Source organism: Pelecanus crispus, chromosome 2, assembly GCF_030463565.1.
Source record: "Pelecanus crispus isolate bPelCri1 chromosome 2, bPelCri1.pri, whole genome shotgun sequence".
Taxonomy (NCBI): Eukaryota; Metazoa; Chordata; class Aves; order Pelecaniformes; family Pelecanidae; genus Pelecanus; species Pelecanus crispus.
In genome coordinates this window covers 96,426,357-96,449,601 of record NC_134644.1, presented here as the reverse complement: position 1 = coordinate 96,449,601, position 23,245 = coordinate 96,426,357, and the positions used below count along the sequence as shown (strand labels likewise).

The following is a 23,245-nucleotide window of genomic DNA, read 5'->3' as shown; positions in this document are numbered from 1 at the left end:
AAGAAGAAAAAAGAAAAAAAGAGAGAGAAGTTTCCCATGAAAGAGTTCATTTTCTATCAAGTCACTTACTGTACTAAAAAAAAAAAAAAAAAAGCTTCTAAACACTCAAAGTTGGGAAAATGAAGTAATGGCTGCTATTCCACCAGCAACTGTTAGGTTAAGCACAGAAGTTATACACTTATTTATAATCCGACTTCATTTATTTAGGAAACATTATTTTATTTTTTTGTGTCCCTGTTCAAACAGATTTGTTTGGAAATGGAAAGAGGCCTGCAGCCATTTTAGAAGTTAACTAAAACAACAACAAATCCAGAACCAAAGACATTGCCTCATCACTTCCCACTTGGGGGTGTGCTGCATTAGAGCACTTTGTATCTTTCAAATTTATCCTCAGAAGTTGATTTGTATAGCATGGCTCATACCTCCTCCAATGAAGGACAATTTCTGATATAAACAAGTAGAGCTATTACAAGCAATGCCAAATTGAGACCAACATTATAACTCCCAGAAGTGATGCAAGACATCCAATGTGCAGTTAGAAAAAGGGAAGTATCAGTTCCTGTGTTCTGCCATAGACATTTCACGAGGCTCCGCCAACTCTGACAAACATTAATACTTCTAGATAGGGGGGAGTCAATTCCTGTATAGAGCCTTCCAGATCATTTATCCTTTGATAAAGGATAAAAAGAACAAGTCTTTTTTTTTTCCCCCTTAACAGGCAGGGAAACGGAGCTCTTAAACCACTTTATTTTGCATAAATCACCCAGAACAATTTTCTTTATTTTATTTTAAAATACATGCTGTGAATCAGAATACCTGAAAAAAGCACAGTCAATCTTTACAAGCTTGTAGTTGCACTTCGCCTGAAATGGGAATTGAAGGCATTTCTAAAGTCACAAAAAAATAGATTTCTACATTAGCGACCAACTGCTAAAAGAATAACTCTACTGTACAGGAAGATTTGGACTGCATCAACAAAACAAATCATTCTGAATAAGTACAGAACTTATCACCGTATCTTCATATAAACCACTTACATTTGCATTAACTGATAAGCCAAATGGGGAGCTTCAAAAACATTAGAAGAAATCTTAGCCTCAGAGTGCCCTAGATAAGATTGGAAACTACATATATAAATACACATAGCATTACATTGTAATTCTGTTCTCCATAGTAGGCTTCTGTTCCAAGATCTCCTGCACAAACTAACATGAGTATGACTGCTACAACAAAAATCCAAAACATTTCAGATGCACTGGACTTGCTGTACATGAGTAGATTGATCCTATAGCATACATCCATGAGAAGCATAACTGAGTCACAGCAACTACTTGTGGGAATTAGACTTCGGTTGCAGAAGACAAAGAATTCAGGTCCTAGTTCAAAATCGTAGAATCATAGAATGCTTTGGGTTGGAAGAGGCTTTTAGAGGTCATCTACTCCAACCACCCTGCAGTGAGCAGGGATGTCTTTAACCAGATCAGGTTGCTCAGAGCCTCATCCAACCTGACCTTGAATGTTTCTAGCAATGGGGCCTCCACCACCCCTCTGGCCAACCTGTTCCAGTGCTTCACAACCCTCATTGTAAAAAAAAAGAAAAAAATGCTTAATTATACACAGCTGCTGATTTTCATGAGTCCTGATCACGTACTTGGGTCCTCTGCTGAACCTGTAAGTATACTCTGAATCAAAGATTTAATTTCTTTTTCAGAATGTGTATGCATCAGCACAATTTCTTGACTGAATATGAGGTTTTGAATTAAAGAATAAAAAATAAAAAAAACCCACAAATATCAGAAATCAATTAAATGTAATGTGAAGGTAAGTATTCAAGTTGATCTGAACTTCAGAAGACAAGTTGCACAAAGTATAACTTACAGATCATGAGATGCAGTATATCCTTCTGAAAAGTAGGTATCTGATTTCTCATGCCATTGCTGGATCAGGGTATTTATCTCTGCAAAAAGTTTCCTGGCTTCCCTGTCATCTAGAAACTGAGACATTAAATCAGCTATAATTCTTTCAAGTTCCAGAAGGAGTTTCTGAGAGAGGCTGCTGCTGAACCATTGCTCAAACACCTAGCAGATTGAATGAAAAACAGAACACAACTTGTTACAGAATCAAACTTTCTTATTTAGACAAGACACAGAATTTGCATCTCTTTTAAAAAAAACCACAGTTAACAGTGATAGTAAAATTTCTCCCTAACAATGTCTCTAGCCTCTGAAATGACTGGCCTCAAAGGTTGATTTTCAATACAGTTTATACTGACCTGCAAGTTGGTAATATAACATGCTACATCATAGAGAGAACTAACATCCTATGCTGTGCTTTCCTTCCCCAAAGACCCAGGAACAGTAAAAAGATGGCCTGAGACTGAAACCAGCCAAAAGCAGACCTCCACAGTCAGTTACTCAGGCTTGCTTTCCCTTACAGGACTCCTGCCTACACTACCAACATGATGGAAGGCAGCAGCCTCAACATTTTTGGGGTCCCATTACACAAAGAGATGGAGAAGGAGCCTGCATGCTCCCATTGTGTACCCTAGAATAAGGCATGCCAAGGCCTGGCCAAACCTACTGACTGCTTTCCTCTCCTCCACTATTACGTTTTTCTAATGCCAAGTGGTTATAACAGATTTTTACTATAAGACATGTCCTGTTCACCAAGGGAATTCCCAGTGGCCAGCAGCTTGCAGTACTTCAGGTTGCCATCATGAGGATGCCAGCTCTTGTGAAGAGTTTTAAAGTCGTGGCTGAAATTATTAGCAAATTTTTGTACAGCTACAATAGGAATTAATGCATTAGTTTTGGCAATCACATTAAACTATTACTTCAAGTCATCATGCATCAGTGAAACCTTTATCAAGAGAGAAATCAAAAGGCTATGTTTTGAGGAAATACATGATAAGCTTTACATGCTTTCTTTAGATGATATTGCAAACATCTCCAGAGCAGCTTGATACACAGCTGATATTTTTTAATGAGGGAAAAAACATATTTCAGCAGAAAAACAAACACTAGTGTTAAGGCAGTTAGGTAAGTGTTTTCCTTAAGAAACATCTGAATGGTTTATCCTTTTCTCCACACAGCTACACATGTCATCATAGAGACTGCATGCCAAGCTGTTCTACCAGAGCAGAATTTTAAGATGCTATACTGGGATAACCGTAAATCTCCCTTCAACATGCTTCAGCCACTATTGCCGGAGATAGTGGAGGGGAATTAAAAATAAATGAATTATATACTGTATCAGTGGAGGCCTGTAGTCTGCTTTCATTTTTGCCCAACATTCAGGCTCAGGTGGGACAGTAAATGGGGATTCCTTCTGTCAGACCTCTGCAGTGAAGTATGTTTCACTATACTCCCTATTAGATTTCAAATCCGTATTTGAGTTAATGAGAAAATCAGATTAAGTGGACACATGGTGATAGATTATACTTCTGCTGTAACGATTCTTTATAAGGATTACTTTGTCTTCTGAGCAAGATGAAAAAAGTTCATGACAATAACAGCTAATAGCTAACTCAGATCTTTTAACTGAGTTACTGTTGAGAGCCTACATGCAAAAATTAGGAATTTAATCTATTAACTTATTGAACGGTACCTGTGCATAGAGTCTGAGCTTGCTGACAGCATGAACAAGATACAGTTTGGCTTCATGCCATGCAGAAATACAGCCCTCTTCATTATTCTTTTTGTTTGCTTCCTCTTCTGGCACACTGGACAGAGCAGAGCACACAAACTGGTCCAGTGTCTCTCCTGTGGGAATCTGGCAGAGACATAAGAAAGTGATGAGCATCTCAAGAGAGCTGCTGAGTGTTATCTCTGCTATCAACTTACTTATCTGGTGACAAAAGAATATTATGTAGCCTTCTCCAGTGAGAACAAAGCCCATTTAATCCAGCCTCATATTCTGGGGCACATATTTCAAAGTACTCCACATGCAGAGAGCTGTGTAAAATACCAGTGGCCCCATTAGGGCTCTCATACACCAGGCAGAATGATGATATTTATATATGTAAGGAATTTGCACTGTGTAGCTACACCAGTGTTGCTACTTCTATGTCATTTGCAGGCTGATGCTGAACTAACTTGACGATGATACAGTACACCTACACTAGAATTTTGCACTAAAATAACAGTATCAAAGCAACTTCACAAGCATAAAAATTGCTAATGTAAAAAGCATTCAGTACAATGGTACATCTCAACCAAGGATTACATGGAGCAGACTGGTTTTAAATTGAAGTTGGCAGGTTTCAACAGTGTGGCCAAGAGGCTAGAATTTTTTCCTTATAACCTGATGTTGTGGTTTAGCTCCAGCCAGCAACTAAGCACCACGCAGCCGCTTGCTCACTCCCCCTACCCCGATGGGATGGGGGAGACAATCGGAGGAGTAAGAGTGGAAAAAAAACACTCCTGGGTTGAGATAAGAACAGTTTAATAATTGAAATAAGGTAAATAATAATAATAATAATAATAGCAGTAGTAGTAGTATAATGATAATAATAATAACAATATACAAAGCAAGTGATGAACAATGCAATTGCTCACCATTCGCCGACCGATACCCAGACAGTTCCCGAGCAGCAATTGCTGCTCCCCGGCCAACCCCCCCCAGTTTATATACTGAGCATGATGTCATATGGTATGGAATAGCCCTTTGGTCAGTTTGGATCAACGCTTCTGGCTGTGCCTCCTCCCAGTTTCTTGTGCACCTGGCAGAGCATGGGAAGCTGCAAAGTCCTTGACTAGCATAAGCAGTACTCAGCAACAACTAAAAACATCGGTGTGTTATCAACATTCTTCTCCTACTAAATCCAAAACCCAGCACTCTGCCAGGTACTAGGAAGAAAATTAACTCTATCCCAGTGGAAACCAGGACACTTGACTTCTAAATTCTGGGTTGAAAGATCTATTATTCCAAATCATATAAATTTTATTAAAGCATACAAAAATAATTTCGCACATTTTAATTCTCCCTATTAATGTCTTTCTGGGATACTTTACATCCTAACTCCTTTCAACTGTGACTAGAAAATTTATTAAAAGTTTTGCAGATGTTTTGACATCAAACGAGCTGGGGCATTACATAGAATCATAGAATCGTTTTGGTTGGAAAAGACCTTTAAGATCATCCAGTCCAACCATTAACCTACACTACCAAATCCACACTAAACCAATCAAGGGTAGACTAGACTAAACCATGTCCCCAAGTGCCACATCTACCCGTTTTTTGAACACTTCCAGGGATGGTGACTCCACCACCTCTCTGGGCAGCCTGTTCCAATGCTTGACCACCCTTTACATGAAGAAATTTTTCCAAATTTCCAACCTAAACCTCCCCTGGCACAGCTCGAGCCCATTTCCTCTCGTCCTATTGCTAGCTACTTGGGAGAAGAGCCCAACACCCACCTCACTACAACCTCCTTTCAGGTAGTTGTAGAGAGCGATAAGGTCTCCCCTCAGCCTCCTCTTCTCCAGGCTAAACAACCCCAGTTCCCTCAGCCGCTCCTCATAAGGCCTGTGCTCCAGACCCTTCACCAGCTTTGTTGCCCTTCTCTGAACACGCTCCAGCACCTCAATGTCTTTCTTGTATTGAGGGACCCAAAACTGGCCACAAGATTCCAGGTGCGGCCTCACCAGAGCCGAGTACAGGGGGACAATCACCTCCCTGCTCCTGCTGGCCACACTATTCCTGATACAAGCCAGGATGCTGTTGGCCTTCTTGGCCACCTGGGCACACTGCTACCTCATGTTCAGCCGGCTGTTAACCAACACCCCCAGGTCCTTTTCGGCCCGGCAGCTTTCCAGCCACTCTTCCCCAAGCCTGTAGCCTTGCATGGGGTTGTTGTGACCCAAGTGCAGGACCTGGCACTTGGCCTTGTTAAACCTCATACAGCTGGCCTCAGCCCATCGGTCCAGCCTGTCCAGGTCCCTCTGCAGGGCCATCCTACCCTCCAGCAGATCGACACTCCCACCCAGTTTGGTGTCATCTGCAAACTTACTGACAGTGCACTCAATCCCCTCATCCAGATCATCAATAAAGATATTAAACAAGGCTGGCCCCCAAACTGAGCCCTGGGGAACACCACTCGTGACCGGCTGCCAACTGGACTTAACTCCAACCAACCAGTTTTTTACCCAGCGAAGACTACGCCCATCCAAGCCATGACCTGCCAGCTTCCCAAGGAGAATATTGTGGGAGACAGTGTCAAAAGCTTTGCTAATGTCCAGGTAAATGACATCCACAGCCTTTCCATCATCTACCAGGCGGGTCACCAGGTCATAAAAGGAGATCAGGTTGGTCAAGCAGGACCTGCCTTTCATGAACCCATGCTGGCTGGGCCTGATCCCCTGGTTGACCTGCACTTGCCTGTTGAGCTCACTCAATATGAACCTCTCCATAATCTTTCCCAGCACTGAGGTCAGGCTGACAGGCCTGTAGTTCCCCGGGTCCTCCTTCTGGCCCTTCTTGTAGAGGAGCATCACATTGGCAAGCCTCCAGTCATCAGGGACCTCCCCTGTTAACCAGGACTGCTGATAGATGATGGAAAGTGGCTTGGCAAGCTCCTCTGCCAGCTCCCTCAGTACTCTCATAGAGAACTGACATGCTCAGAACATACATTGTCCAGGCTTCCATATTTCTCTTCGTACTTTTTGAGGGTCTTCAATGCCCTAACACAAGCATACAATATCAAGATATTAGTTTAATCTATAAATAGCTAGCAAGTGAGTTGCCTGGGATTACACAGCCAACCATAGCTAACAGGCTGCAGTCAAATTCAGTTCAAATTAAGTTGATCAAACTGGCCATGACTGATATTTCACTAAAAGGCTATTCAAAAGTCAAGTTTTCTTATAAATTACCCCTTTGTGCAAATCAGGTATTTTTATAATGAGCTTTTCTGGAGTACACCTCTAGACTGTACCTGGCAAAGAGCAAACAGATTTCAGATAAATACCAGCATGTTCTATTCAAAAACTGTGGACTTTAGTAGAAATTCAAAAGCTGTTTCAAGATTTCTGCAGTTCAAACCAGACCATCACTACAGATCCCTTTGGTCTAGAAGAAAGATTAGAAAGCCCTCTCTGAGAAAAGAGATTTTCTTCAAAATTTGACACATAGTTGATATATTTGAATAGCCCCACTGAGACAACTCATCAGTCAAGTATATTGTCCTGGTTTCGGCTGGGATAGAGTTAATTTTCTTCCTAGTACCTGGCAGAGTGCTGTGTTTTGGATTTAGTAGGAGAAGAATGTTGATAACACGCTGATGTTTTTAGTTGTTGCTGAGTACTGCTTATGCTAGTCAAGGACTTTGCAGCTTCCCATGCTCTGCCAGGCGCACAAGAAACCGGGAGCGGGCACAGCCAGAATAGTTGATGCAAACTGACCAAAGGGCTATTCCATACCATATGATGTCATGCTCAGTATATAAACTGGGGGGGGGTGGGGGTGGGGGGGGTGGCCAGGGAGCCGCAATCGCTGCTCAGGAACTGTCTGGGTATCGGTCAGCGGGTGGTGAGCAATTGCATTGTGCATCACTTGCTTCGTGTATCATTATTATTGTTATCATTATTATACTGTTACTATTAGCATTACTATTTTACTTTATTTCAATTATTAAACTGTTCTTATCTCAACCCAGGAGTGTTTCTCACTCTCACTCCTCCGATTCTCTCCCCCATCCCATCAGGGTAGGGGGAGTGAGCAAGCGGCTGCGTGGTGCTTAGTTGCTGGCTGGGGCTAAACCACGACATATATTCATATCAAGACTGCACAACTGAGAAGAAAGGACTCTTCATGTGTCTTAATTTACACACAGAAGAGACAAGAATTCTTTGTCCAGCAAACCAGACAAAAAATGCTACCTGACAAATTATTCCAGGGAGCTTCAAATCTAGGATTTAGTTTAAAAACTTAGTGGATAATTCTCTACAGAATTGGATAATAAACTCAGGACTTTGTCATATGCAGTGGTGACTTCAGAGAAGCATAAATTCATTAAAGTACACAACTAGACCTATCAGCATCTTCATGTGCAGAAATTCCAGCTGAAGCTAAAGACTTTTATTTTGATTGGAATGAAGCCAGGATATTTAGCAGTCTTGTAGCTGCTTCACAAATCTAAGCTATGACTACAGCTTCTGTAAGGCATTAAAAATCCCTTCGAATAAAATAAACAAACAAATAAAAACAAAGATGAAAGGAAGGAACACTGAAATTTTCAAGTGTTTTACCTTTGTTAATTGTACTGTGTAACTTAGCAGCTTCTCAACACGAAGGTCATCAAAACCAAACCTGGATTCAAGTTCTGCTCTCACAGCGTGTGGATTCCATAAAACATCCCCAAGAGAAAGATTATACTGAAAACCTGAAAGAAAAAAACCCTTCTGTTTACATCATTCCTGGTTTTTGTTCATGTTGTTCCTTGATGATTCATATTTGTTGAGATCCAAGTGCAATGTTTCCAGCTTTTTGCAAGAAAAAAAAAAAAAAACCAAAAATGCGCGCACCTGAATACCAATTTCATTAGGATCAAATCCATGTTTGCTTTAATGGTATGGTAAGGTCAGTTAATCTAATGGTATTCTGACAGCTGATACGGCAATGGTGAGATGCCCCTGCACAGCGATTGCCAGCAGACCCAGCAGGATGCCATTCTGAACTGCGTGTCTAATTCTGCACATAGTCATGCAAATGCATGTGTATGGGCTGGATATGAATCATTGCTGAGAGGGAGAGCACCACGAGAATTACCAGAAGAACCAGGGAATTCAAGCTCACCCTCTATGCCAGGGCTCCAGCATATCACCTTTGTACCATGTCAGTCTTGGTTTTGACAGCTGAAGTGGGATTTAGACCGCATATAATTCTTAGCCTGACCTTCTATGCAGAGCAGACAGCTGCACCTAGAATCTGTGTGCCACCAGACAGCATGGCAATGAAACTTGTTCCTGACCGTTTCTTGAGGAGTTGTCCTGGGGCCAGCCTACCTTCTCCAGTTAAACTCATCTCCCATACTCAAGCAGCAGATGGGGAAAAGTAGCCCTTCAGCTGAGACCAGAACTTATGATAACAGAATAATGAAGCTTAAAGTAAAACAGCCATAATGAGCAACATGCATGTCCAAAACAAGAGGCTATCCTCCTATCAAATAGGAGAAATTATCCTTTGCAGTGATTTAGTTTCTCTCCAAAATTCACCATGGAAAGAGCATTCTAAACATGATATATTAGACCAGCGTGCTTTGTTTATCAAATAGTTGCCACAGTCTGATGAAATTTAGCTATTAGTATTTAAAAAACAGATCAACCAAGAAATGGGTTAGCACTACAGCAATATAGTTCAATTCTTAGACCCTTTACATTAGGAACTTAGCAGAAGCTCAGACAGTTACTGCTATCACATATTCCCAGCATTCTTACAACGTACTTCAAACAAAATCTGAAGCAAATTCCTTACCTTCTAAGCTCGTGTCCTCTACTGATGTAGCAGTTAAATTCAGTGCTGTTTTCACCACATCATAGAAACTTTTGCCCAATGGAGTCATAGCTAAATCCTTCAATGATGCTAAGGTACTGAAAGTGAAAAATAAAACAAAAATCAAGCTTCTATACACCCAGAACGAACGAAAGGGCTTGGTGGAAAAAAGGAATTTCAAGCAATTGAGTATTATAATACTTTCTTTGTTGTTGAAAAAATGATGTTTTGTCAAATTAGACTTTTCATGAAAAAAACCCGCAAGTTGAGACTTCACAGTTAGAGTTTCGCTTAATTTTCATTAAGGAAATGTCTCCTAAGAGGACCAATGTCCTCTTAAAAAAAAGAATGAGAGGAAAAAGAGTTAAAAGGGAGAGCAAAAATGAGAGCAAAACCACAAGAGTTCTCCCAGTTAACCCTGCAACAAGGCAGGATGAACACAGAAGACTTATATTTTACTTCCACCCAATCTGCAGAGAAAAAAAAGAACATTTAAAGCAACAGAACACTTATTCTTACAACAAATTAAACAAAGCACATTAGAGAATGCATTGATAAGATATATCTATTGAATATACAAGTCACAGTTTCAGTCACTTTAGCTGTGAAACAAACTTCTTTGTTAATGTAGCTGTAATTTACTACTTAAAGTTTACGTCAAATTTACCAGTTATTTCCTATAGAGTATTCCTTTGTTATTATGAAAATAAGAATACAGATTTATTAGAGTGGATCAGCAATTTCCAATGTATGCAAGAGGAGGAAAAAAAATCAACAACAATAAAAAAAGAAACCCAACACTTAACTTTGCTAAGTAGGTGTGAAAAGCTTCTGTTAAGTACCTCTGAGACACACAGCAAAGATGGTACAGCCCAGGAAGTGGGAGAAGTTGTAAATTTAGGATCCTTTCTGCTGACTAAATTCTGCCTGAGCTGGGACTTCTAGAAATTCATGTTAGTAATACAAAGCTAGTCAAGAAGTGATCATTGTTTTTTTGTGGTTTGCTTTCCAAATTGCATTGATTATGGTAAATTTGGTCATTGAAGGGCACCAAAGTCTTTAACAAAACAAAAAAAACCCCATCAAACCCCAAATGTAAACACCTGAGTCTCCTCTTATTAATCACTTGTGGGTTGACCCCAGCTAGCAGCCAGGCACCTACACAGCTGCTCATTCATGCCCTTCTCCCATGGGACAAGAAGAAAACAAAAGGAAGGCAAGACGACTCATGGATCAAAATACAGGTTGTGCTGGTTTTGGCTGGGACAGTGTTAATTTTCTTCACAGTAACTAGTATGGGGCTATGTTTTGGATTTGTGCTGAAAACAGCATTGATAACACAGGGATGTTTTTGTTATTGCTGAGCAGTGCTTACACAGAGTCAAGACCTCTTCTGCTCCTCACCCCACCCCACCAGCGAGTAGGCTGGGGGTGCACAAGAAGCTGGGAGGAGACACAGCCATGACAGTTGACCCCAGCTGACCAAAGGGATATTCCATACCATATGACATCATGCTCAGCATATAAAGCTGGGGGAAGAAGGACAAAGCGGGGGGGACATTGGGAGTTATGGTGTTTTGTCTTCCCAAGTAACTGTTACATGTGATGGAGCCCTGCTTCTCTGGAGATGGCTGAACACCTGCCTGCATGTTAGGAAGCAGTGAATGTATTCCTTATTTTGCTTTGCTTGAGTGCACGGCTTTTGCTTTACTGTCTTTATCTCAACCCACGAGTTTTCTCACTTTCACTCTTCTGATTCTCTTCCCCCTTCCCACCAGGGTGTAGTGAATGAGTGGCTGTGTGGTGCTTAGTTGCCAGCTGTGGTTAAACCACAACATAGGTGAAGCAAAAGTTGTGCAAGCAAGTAAAGCAAAACAAGGAATTTATTCACCTTCCCATCAACAGGCAGATGCCCAGCCACTTCCTGGAAAGCAGGGTCTCAGCATGCGTAACAGTTACGTGGGAAGACAAACGCCATAACCCTGAACACCCTACACTTTTGTCCCCTTCTTGCTCTGTCTGTGCTGTAGGCTCAGGGTAGAGAAATTGCTGCTGAGATTATATTAACAGATTAATAACTTGACCCAGCACAGCAGCCAGTGGTCACTGCCAGCTTTGCTTACTGCTGCTGAATAAGAAAACAATAACCATAAACTTAAAATCAAGTTCCTGTCTTACCTCAGGAACACTCAAGACTCTGAGAGTTTGCAAACCTTCCAGAAGAGATTTCTGGGTTTGGGATATAAGCACTACAAGCACAGCTAATACAGCTTTGCATGTTAATAGTTCAGAAAACAAGCTGGAATAAAATTACAAATGACTCAGGCATAAAGGGGGGCGGGAATCAAGGCCCAACACAGTTGCAATCCACATATTGTAATCAAAAGAGACTTATTTCTCAGTTTCAAAAAAAAAAAAAAATTATGCTGTCATATCCTTCCTACGTTCTCTTAGTAGGAAAAAGACAGTGGGATGCCAAAGGGTGACAGAATTAGCATAGTAATTTCCCATTCAAAGTCTTTGGGCCCCTGCCTCCCAATGGGGTAAGGCTGGTGAAGTTTATGGCCAGTCTTGCACAGGCAGTCAGGTTCAATGGCCTCCTCTAGCCTTATAAATCTGTTAACTGACTACAATGACAATTACCTATCAACCTATTACAAGCAACTACCTACAATGGCAAACACATTTTTTACTTCTTCCTAACAATTCCCTTATTTTACTAAAAATTCCTGTAGATACTTGTCTTAGTCTATGCTGTTGATACCATGTCTTCCTCTGAATCCAGCTGTCCTTTACCTGAGGCAGAAAACTTTCATATTGAGAATACAGTCTCTGTGGGTTTTTTCTTACTGCTTCATTTCTTGCAAGAGAACCGCCAGAGCTGTTTTGATAGCAAGAGGCTTGAGAAACAAAATGGAGTAATTTTCCCAATATTGACCAAGTGCTACCTACGTATTAAGTTGATTAGAATCCAAACTATGATTTTCTTATATTCATATGTAAATAGTCTGTCTTTCGAAGAGTCCCAAAGCACATTACAAAGTTCAAAGCCATATTATGTGATGGGCTAATTTCAACCATTGCCAAGATGAAGCTACTTCTTGGAAACTCCTAGAGAATCTCTGCTGAGCTGGGCAGAGATGAAAAATACAGTTATAAAGGAATCACAAGGGGTGAAAACTCCTAGCACACCTCTATAAAAGCAGAATCTGGTAAACTGAAGAAAATTTCAGCCTCTTCACACAGATAAAGATGCTTATTTTATTAAATGGCCAATGAGAAGAACAAGAATTGCAGGTAAATTATTAAAACAGAGCACTTTCAAGCATGTAAACGTACTTACTTTTGAATAACTTTTAGAAACTCTGCTACAACAGCTAGCCCATCTTCTGTATAAAAGCTGTTCAATTCAAGGCGAGGGAGTGAATGCAGAAAGTTCCAGAAATATGGTTGCTTGTACAGGTGTTCTGCTCTAGAAATCATTTCCTCTACTTCATTCAAATCCATCTTTATGCAAAGAAAACACATTTACTTGCAACACTTCCATTAACAGAAAAAAAAGTAACGGGTGCCTATTACTTCCCCTACCCCTGCCCTCCTGAATTTTAAACCATTTGAAATATTTTTTCTGAGTGGAAACGTACCTCTAGCTTTGGTAATTCACTACATCATTTTGGTGATACTTTGAACTTATGGCAGCTTTGTTTCAGATGTCTTTTTCTGCTCTGATGGAAAATGGAGCGGGGAGAAAAGCTAAGTAATCTCTTTCTGCTCAGAAGTGTAACTGTCCCAAAGAGAAGGATCATCTTTGGGATCTCAAACACAAGGAGCTCTTTAGCCCTGCAATAAATTTCTAAGTCTAGGATATAAAGACCAGGGGGCTGCCAGGGACATGCCATCCTTGCCTTACAGCTCTTTGGGGGATATGGGGGGGGAGTCATAATAATTGATAAGAATGGCTCTTTAAAGATGGACTGGGGTAAAACCACTTCTTTTATACAACTACACTATTAGATGCCTATGCAAAACATAGGATCTATCATACTTGTTTATTATGCAGTCTTTGTTTCTCTAAATTAATGTTTCACTAGGGCTCTTTTGGATAATGGTAACGAGCATGGTTTGTACAAAAAGAAGCTTGTATATATAAGCTCTGTTACTAACAATGGTAGGCTACTTTCAACTAAATATTTTCCTAATGTTGACAAATACATTCTTTCTATTTTATATTCCATTCCAGAAATGAAATTTCATATTGATACAGCTTCTTTCAGTCAAGTACATCATGAGCAATTTAAAAATGTTACTATAAAAATGCCATTAATTTCAAGCTATAAATTGGAAATCGAGGTTTCATGAAGTAGCAGTTACAATCAATCATATATAGAGAAAATGCTTTTTAAAAGATTTTTAAAGTGAAAACAGTGATCTCTGAAAGGTACAAAATTGACAGTAATGGAGATCCACTACTGTGCCCATTCAGCCTTCCTCTTTTTATTGAGATTGGAAGGGTGAAAGACTAATCCATTGGGGACAGCACAAAGACCAAACTCGTTTCACATAAACTGCCAAATTGATTCTGGAAGGAATTATGCTACATCTTGCAAATCTGTCTTCCTTCACCCCCACTTGAGTCTGCTTGCCATATTTACAGGATCACACCCCCACCTCTCCCTCTTTCCTGGGCTCAACTTCACTCCCAATTTTCTCTACCTCCTCCCCCTGAGCAGCGCAGGGGGACAGGGAATGGGGGTTGCGGTCAGTTCATCACACACCGACTCTGCCACTTCTTCCTCCTCAGGGGAGGACTCCTCACACTCCTGCCCTGCTCCACCGTGGGGTCCCATCCACAGCAGACAGTCCTCCACAAACTTCTCCAATGTGGGTCCTTCCCACGGGCTGCAGTTCTTCAGAAACTGCTTCAGCGTGGGCTCCTCTCTCCATGGATCCACAGGTCCCACCAGGAGCCTGCTCCAGCGTGGGCTTCCCACGGGGTCACAGCCTCCTTTGGGCACATCCACCTGCTCCAGCGTGGGGCCCTCCCCGGGCTGCAGGTGGATATCTGCTCCACCGTGGACCTCCATGGGCTGCAGGGGCACAGCTGCCTCACCATGGGCTGCACCAGGGGCTGCAGGGGAATCTCTGCTCCGGTGCCTGGAGCACCTCCTGCCCCTCCTTCTTCACTGGCCTTGGTGTCTGCAGAGTCGTCCCTCTCACATATTCTCACTCCTCTCTCCCAGCTGCTGCCATGCAGATGCTTTTCCCCCTTCTTAAATATGTTATCATAGAGGTGCTACCACCGTCCCTGATGGGCTCAGCCTCAGCCAGCAGTGGGTCACTCTTGGAGCCATCTGGCATTGGCGCTCTCGGACATAGGGGAAGCTTCTAGCAACTTCTCACAGAAGCCACTCTTGTAACCCCCCCCCCCCCCACCAAAACCTTGCCATGCAAACCCAATACACTAGACTTGTTTAAATCAGTAATCTAGAAAACACTGAACTTCTATCAAATTTGCAAGACATCATTTTTTCCTTCAACAGCATACCAATTTTTTTTAAATATAGTTTACTAAAACTTTAGAGGATACAAATTTCTAACCATTATAATAAAGATGCCTCAAAATCCAGAACTGTAATTTAGAAATAGACTGTAAAAATACTTACAGCAAGAAAAGCGGTGATGTTATGAAGCCCTGTAAAATCAAATATTTTCCTTTACAGAGAGGCATTATTAACTTCAGAAGAATCAGTTTTAAAAGCAATTGCAAGTAGTACACAAAGGGCATTTCTACAGGAGTAAAGGTGTGTGAAACAACTAATACCCTAGAAAAATAGTGATCCACTTGATTTTCTGTGCTTTCCAATACTTTTACTATTATCACAAAAACAATTTAAAAGAAATTGCTTAACATTTACTTTTCAGTAAGGCAGAATTGTCACATCAACACTAGATGGATGTACTAGCTCCCAGCCAGCCAGGCATGAAAATGACTGTTTTGCCTAAATCTTTCTGCCCGAAACCTCAGCCAGAAAGGCAGGGTAGTAGTAGGTCTTTAATGCCCACCTGCTACAGCAGCAAGGCTGCACAGTACATGTGGGAACAGAGGGGGAGCACCAGACCTTGGTGTTTCCAGTCTCACTCTTTCAGGGTGAGACTGACTTGTTTGCCTAAAGGTCACCAGGTGTGAGCTACTGAGGTTTTCCATCCCTATACTCTCTAGTACAACAGAAAAAAACTGGGGGGAAAGACATAAATCCTGATACATTACTTCTGAATGCATGTTAGACCAAGTAACCATGTACTCAGATTGTTAATCCTTACCTTTAAACCTTTACCTTCACAGTATTTTGTTAACTATCAAGTAGTAAACCAAGGGCACACTTTTAGAAAGCTAACTGGTTTTCTGATAGTTTTATGATGGCCACAGTAATAGTAATCATAAAAGTGGCTTTTTTCAGATCAGTTAAAATTTTAATTTGTTCATTTTATTTTTAAGATAAGAGTATTCCTCTGTTTGATGGTTATCACTACCTGACAGACAAAGCAATTCATTATTAGAAAGATCACAGCTTACCTGAGAACTTTGAGTTTTCCTCCCATAGCTTTTCTAAAGCCACGGTTTTCTCCATGGTCTCAATAAATCCCCTTGCAAGTTCTTCTATCTCTTTCATGAAGTCTAGATCAAGTGCTGTGAAGCTCTCTGGACCACTTTGGATGCCTGAAGTACTTTTTCACAGAAAGAAATGGGACAGGGGAGGTAATTACGAACTGGAAGCAAGTAGCTGAAAAATGTGTATATACTCACAGCAATAGTCTGATTTTTTTTTTTTTTTAAACTATTAGGCATTTACACAACTTTTGTTTAGTTCAGTTCATTAGCGTGCAAGCTGCAGCCCTTAAGAAAGAGGGCAATGAAAAATTGCTGAGCTGGAGCAGCTCACCTACGCCAGTAACCCAATTCTGGCAGCAGCCACAGACAGACACATCCAAAGAAGTCTTTGATGTTTCTGAGTACACTCAACTTTTGTCCCCTGGTTTATCATGAGTCCAGGTGATGGTTCTTTGATGACTTGTATCCTGAAGTTCAGGCTTTCCTATTGCATCTAAGGCAACACGCTGCAACCAGAACAGGTAAGTTGGTCAATGTCATCAGATGAAATACAGATAAGTCCCTCTTTCTGGGCCCTGAAGAAAGTTGGCGATTCCTTTTTAGTTAGTTTACTAAGCAACTGAACTATGATAAGGATTCCACCACCTTAACAAAAAAGCATCCATACTAACAAACATATGCTGATTCCAGATGACGTGCTCCTCAAGGTACCCTTCTACTTGAAAAGTGAGAAGAATGGTGTCTCTGGCTACATATTTTTGCCTTATCCTCAAGGCATGAGGAGTGTCTGTTGTTCAGAAAACCTATACAGTTTGTATTTGGGATATGAAAACTTGTTTTTTTTCAAATACATGCAACAACCTATAAAAATAGTATCCTATTATCGTTACTGATTTTTCCCTGATTTTAGCTTACAGCTAAACCCCTGGTACATGTTATCTCTATTATCTCTATCATGCTACCATCTGGTGGCTACTCAATAGCACAACAATTCTCTAACAATCAAGATGAAATCAGAAGTCAAAGAGTCAGTTAAACATCCCTATACAGGACAAAATAGCTTCGACTCTCCCAAGGCACCATAAACAATAGAATAAACATATTTAGCTAGGAATAATCATCTTTTACTAGGCATCTGAACTCTGTTTTGTCTTATAGGAAGTTCAAATTATCTTAGAGTGAAATCCTGTGTAGCAAAAATATTACTGTTTTTCATTAGAAGCACAATTAACTGTCACATAAGCCCCAGCTACAAGAACATAATAAAGAGTTACATTCCCTTTTGTCAAACTTGTATGTGAATACTGGTTTTCAGCACAATTCTTACGTATTTGTGAAGAAAAACCTAACGAGATAGATTCACAAACCGCAGCAAAAAACATCAGCCACTGCTTTCCAATTCTCTCATTTCTCTTTCCCTCTCTGATCCTCATTTGTTCAGACACCTGCAGAGCTGTCTGCAACTTTAGACTAAGGGATGAAAAGAAAACTTAATCTTAAAACAAGTTCTTGATTGTTTCCGTGCAGCGTATTTTGATCCCAACTTGGCCGACAGCCAGTAGGATTTTGGAAAACTCTTTCACCAGCCTCAAATTTTAATGGCTTAAAGGCAGAACAATTCCTAACCACATTTTTTTTTTTTTCCTTTTAAATGGAGTTTTAAAAAGCAGGTTTCTGTTGTTCAGAAGGCAGCTTTTAGGGTGACTAATAGCTGCACTTTAGCTATTGCCTTTGAAAACTACCACATAAATTCCAGTACTACTAACACACCTACTGCCTGAAATTTCAGACAGCTAGAAACACTGGTGTTTGGCAAAGAAGAACAAGAACACTAACTACATACTGAAAACTTTCTAGCGCTCTGCTTTTTGAGCATGAACAAATAGCTAGGGCTTGACCAGAATAATAACAACCACATTGGTTAAAACACAAATCCAGTCAGAGCTTTAAAAAAAAAAAAAACCCTCTAGTTCAGTTTCCACAGGATTTTCCACAGATTTTTTTTTTCAAAATACTTGCCAAAATTTAAATTGACAACCAAACTCACAAAACAAGGTCACTTAAAATAATCACAAGTATTCAGAAAAATAGAGTATAAAGGCAGTATTTCAATCCACATTGTTTTCCCTCCAAACTAGAGGTAAGCCTTACATCTCCATGTACTAATCTCCCTGCTTTAGATGCATTGCAAATAATTATGCCCTGGGGAAAAAGGACACTTTTACTCACGTGGGAGCATACAGCTGGGCTCAACGCTGGCACCAGGGCTGCTGGTGCTGCCCAGCCTCCCTGCCAGCAGCAGGTTGCACAGATGACTGTGATGGGGGAGTTAGTAACTCCCTCTCCTCTACCCCCATCACTGACTCTGCTGCACCTTGCATCTGCAAAGCTTGGGTTGATAAAGAGCAGGGGAACAAAAAAAAAAACCCTCTTGGAATCTAATTTTATGTGCTCTAGCTGCCTGTTTGATATATAGCAGAAGCACACCTGATAACGCAGGCTGAATGGTGTGAACATTAATCATTTCTGTTAATCTGAATCTGTTGTGAGCAATCCCAGCCCAGAAACCATTCAGCCTCACATTGCACGAGCAAAAGAGCAAGCAGTTCTCAGAGCAGGTAGGTAGCAAATATAATAGATAAGCAGGGTCTGTTTAGCAATCTCTTTTCAAACAAGAGGAAAACTGAAGTCCCCCACCCCCCAGTTTGAGCAAGGAAAAATGCTGTCTGCTCTTCATCACTTAGCTTCAAAATGTTTCGCTGATAGCTGTAAAGCTTCCTTTGAACGAAGAAGTTGGGCAAAAGGCTTCATGTCGTGCTGCCCTAGGCACTGTGCTAGAAGGCAGCAGCAGCCTGCTTAGCCCTTCTGCTCTGCCCCTTGCCCGAGCAGGACAGCAAGCTCAGCTGGGCTGTCCCGTCAGTGTCTCAGGGCTTGCGGGCTGGGGAGACAAGCCGCTGCCCTGCGAGGGGTCCCGTGGGGTATACGGCGGGGGGACTGGGGAAGATACACGGATTAGAAACGTTAAAGAAAATAGCTGGCAGCACTTGGAGTGTGGTGGCTCTGAAGAACTCCAGGGAGAAGTGCAGTAGATCTTTAGGCTATGGGAGAAGAACCAAAACCCAGGCATAAGGCCCAGCTATCACAGAAGAGAAGGTGGCAAGCGCAACCTGAAAAACTCACAAAAACATCACACTCCCAAGTATAAGCCTCTCAGCAGGATGAGAGCAGCTGTTTGGATGTGCTGTTTCTGAACTATTAGCTTTACGGGGATTTCCAGGGCAGGAGCAATGTCAGCCAGCTGCCACTTGTGCCCCTCTTTTGCTATCAGTGCCACAGCCCTTCCTCTGGCTACCCTTGGAGCTGAGTGTAACCTCCTTTGGACGAGGAAATGGCAATGAGCATGATATTAGTTATCAGGCTCAGTTTTATGAAACAAATTACAATATCACAGAGGTTCCATTTGCTGAATAGCCATGCTAACCTTTAAAGGATTTTATGTCTTTTCAACATGGCAATAGGGGGCCATATTTATCTCCTAATAAGAATGCTACGAGGTACTACTAGTTTCTTAATTCAACACAAGTTACACAAAATTGCAGGAAGATGTCACCACCTTGCCAAAAAGATAAGAAACTAGACTTCAGCTGCAGGGACAGTCAAAGCAAAAAAATTTTCAGACGGTGTGCCAACAAAAATACTTAATTGTTGTACTGTTACTCTCCCAAAGAGCCTTCAACGTGTGCTTTCTGGGGCATAAGAAGACACTAACTTACTTGTGTATGTGTGAAGGAAGTCAACAGCAGCAATTTCTAGGAACAATAAAAAGGAGAAGCAAGGGATGACAAAAAGGACAAAAGGAGGAAGCCAGTAGTTTGTAGGCGAGAACATACATAATTAGAACTGGGGTGTTAGGAGAAGGTGTGTGTATATATATCATTTCATTATCACCCATGGTAACCCTTCCCTTAATTGTGCATTTCCAGAAATACTTGCATGAGGACAGAAATCAAACTAAAGGCATACATTCATACGAGTTTTGGCCATGACAAAACACTGCAAAAGATCAAAAAGGCTCTGCATCTCTTTGAACATGTAAAAGCAATTGGCATTTCCTAAAGTCATGATTCAGAAACATTCATTCTGTCCAAATTATCCAGTTACTCAGGATGACAATAAGAATGTTTCAGAGCTTATCTGAGATCTCAGTCATGATGTGCAAGGCGATTTAGACTGGTGATTTTCATAAGCTTCTCAGCAAACTCTTATCTCTACCTCACCCCTGTCACCACATCAAAAAATTCTCTCTAAAATTACACAGCCCCAGCTGCACTGGCTCCTGTTCTGCACCATATCAGGACTGCCTGGAGACACGATATCTCCATCAACACCAATACACATGCTGGACAATAGCTTACTGCCTGTCTGTCACAGAAAGGAAGGATCTTTCCCCTCTGTGTTGCATACTATTATAACCCTTCTAAAATGCAATGGACTAAAAAATATAAAGAACCAAAAAAGCGGTGTTCTTAATTGGCTATAAAATGGAGAAAACTCATGTTTAAAATTCCTTTTCTCCCCAACTCTATGACAATCTATAAGCAAGATCATGAAAATTGCTTAGGTTTCTGTTTTCCAACTACATAGCATAACACTACAGAATCTGGCCCAGACCCCATAGGGTTACTATTCCAATAAGTTGCTGCAGATGCACAGCTATCTTGCTGAATTATTTCTTTTTTTCATTTGAAGATACACATCATTAAAGAAAAATTTGACCTTCTAAACAATTCTTACGCAAGTGCTATCATTGTTTCTTAGACCTTCCTTGTTTTTGTTTTTCCACACCTGCTCTTGTACATGAGCTCTTCTGATCCTACTCCACTGGAGAACCACAGAGGCCCAGGTATCAATAAAATCAGTAACAAGAAAGGGACCAGCATGAGTGGTGCTGCTCCAGGAGGGGGGCCAAGATAGGAGCTGAGGTGACCCTGGAGAAGGCCATGCCCTCACTGACGGGGCACCATCCCCCAGGATCCTGGCCAGCAGGCAAAGCCAGGGGTGGGTCACAGGCTCCAGCGACAGCCCAACACGGCGGGATGAGCCCAGGAGACCAGTCAGGTGCCAAAGGAGACAGAGCTACCACGTGGGACCGAGGGGTCCATCCAGGAGAAGATGCCAGAGACAGTCCTGGGGCTCTGACACACCTACAGGGTGAGGCTGCTCAAGCTGCTACTGCTTGTAGATAAATAAAAAGAAAGAAGCTAATGTCCTTAGAAGTAACATTTTAGAGTCTTGTTTTTGTGATCTTTGCAGTTCTAAGTCCAAGAAAACCTAAGCTTAACTTTCTTTTAGCTAATGAGAAGTCTCAAAAACATAGATCTAGGAGTCTGAGCTGCAAGGGCAAATCCCACCGCATACTGCAAGATTTGCAGTAGAATTAAGAGTACTGGGAATACATTATGTTTCCATGCACACACACTCTCATTTGTGGATGTAAGGCCATAGGATGCTGTGCTGCATGGTTTTTATCTTATTTATATGCTCTCAATTTTACTCTGTGCTCCATTAAGACAAGGTGGGGGGTAGAACATTCTGGAAATAGCAGGGGAAAATGTCCTTTGCCATGGGAGCTCCTAAATATACCTCCTAAATATTTCCCCAGTCCTCTGCTCTGAGATACTGCTGGGTGTAACAGACTAGGGAATCACATCAAAGAGCTGCAAGCCAGCAGCTTTTGCAGTGGCTGAAGAGAGGTGCAAGGAGCAAAGCCTCAGAGCTGCTGAAAAATGGATGCTTTCCGAGACATCAGAGGAGGCGGCAGATTTTGCTGCAAATCAAAGTCAATGAGGCAGTTGTAGGCTTCACCTGCCTCATCTTCTTACCATTTCGGAGGCGGTTACTGGAGCCTGCTGCCTTGGGGGGATGGCACCACATCTGTGAAGACATGGCCTGCACCAGGATGACTTTAACCTGAGGCTCAGCCCCCTCATGGAGCAGCCCTGCTCAGGCTGCTCACTGACAAACTGTTATTTGGGTGGTTTATGGCTTTCATAGCAGAGGTTCCAACAGAAGTCATAGAATTTCCAAAAGGCAACAACTGTATTTCAAACTGATAGCACCGATGTGGTACATACCGTGAAAACAAATGGGTTAAGTCTCCATGCAAACTATGCACTGTCTTTGATTTACCTTAAATAAACACAACATTGTTGATGCAAAAATGTCCCTGAAAATGATTATGAAGAACCACCTATGGTTTGGTATAAATCCTTAAAGGGAAGAGAATTGGTATTACTGTTCCTATGCCGTGCCTTCTCTCCAGTCCCTACACAGGGACATTGTAGGATTCAGTTATGTTTGGCTGATCAAGCTGACTGTCTGTATTCCTAAGGCTGTTGGCAGCCAGCATAAGTCAGAGCAGCCCTGAGGTTGATTTAATTTATACTGATGGACCTGCTGGAATAGACTGACCTCAGAATGAACTTCATCCTACCTTTTTACCCCTTTTCCTTACCTGGCCTATATGCTACTCAGTGTAGTCTATTAAATGTATAAATATGCATACATGCATGCATTTTATTTTTCAGTTGAAAAATTGAAAGCCACTGAATAATTTCCCCAATTCTTAAGTAGGTCTAAGACTGCCTTCAGGAAATTCTTTCCCGCTTTTCTTTTGAGCTGAAATATAATTCGGGCAGTTCGGTCAAAGCAGTATAAATAATCATGCAGAGCATTCAATATAGTTTATAGTTTCTAGAGGTTTAACACACTTAGATGGCATCTGGACTAGTGATATAAATAAAAACTATCCTTTTAGGAAACAATTTTTTAAAAAGGGCCAGCAGCTATTGTAACTCTATAACCCATTAATATAGTATTGCTACTGCAAGTCACAGGCTGCAGGCTTTGTGCTCAGTTTGCAAGACCATGGCACAGAGGTTTGCCACCTTTGCTTTGTCTGAACTCGTCTTAATGTGCCTGCAGTTTTGGTTTTGACTTGGTTTAGTTTTAACTTTTTTTTTTTTTCTGGCCAGATGGCTATGGCTATTTGCTTTACTTTCACTTGTCATTGTATAATACCACCATAGTTTTATACAGATAGTAGTAACAACTGATCATTCATTGCAAAATGAGATATTTATGATT

At 41.3% G+C, this 23,245-nt stretch overlaps 1 protein-coding gene across 1 annotated transcript in view; it reads right to left on the bottom strand.

The window, feature by feature from the left end:
• The window catches only part of ABCA13 (ATP binding cassette subfamily A member 13), a 208,996-nt gene that overhangs the window by 177,507 nt on the left and 8,244 nt on the right, over positions 1-23,245 (bottom strand). The window contains 7 exon segments of the mRNA XM_075705757.1: positions 1,879-2,078; positions 3,607-3,771; positions 8,247-8,380; positions 9,472-9,587; positions 12,833-12,996; positions 15,153-15,181; positions 16,064-16,215. Of these exon segments, the coding sequence (XP_075561872.1) occupies positions 1,879-2,078; positions 3,607-3,771; positions 8,247-8,380; positions 9,472-9,587; positions 12,833-12,996; positions 15,153-15,181; positions 16,064-16,215 (960 nt within the window).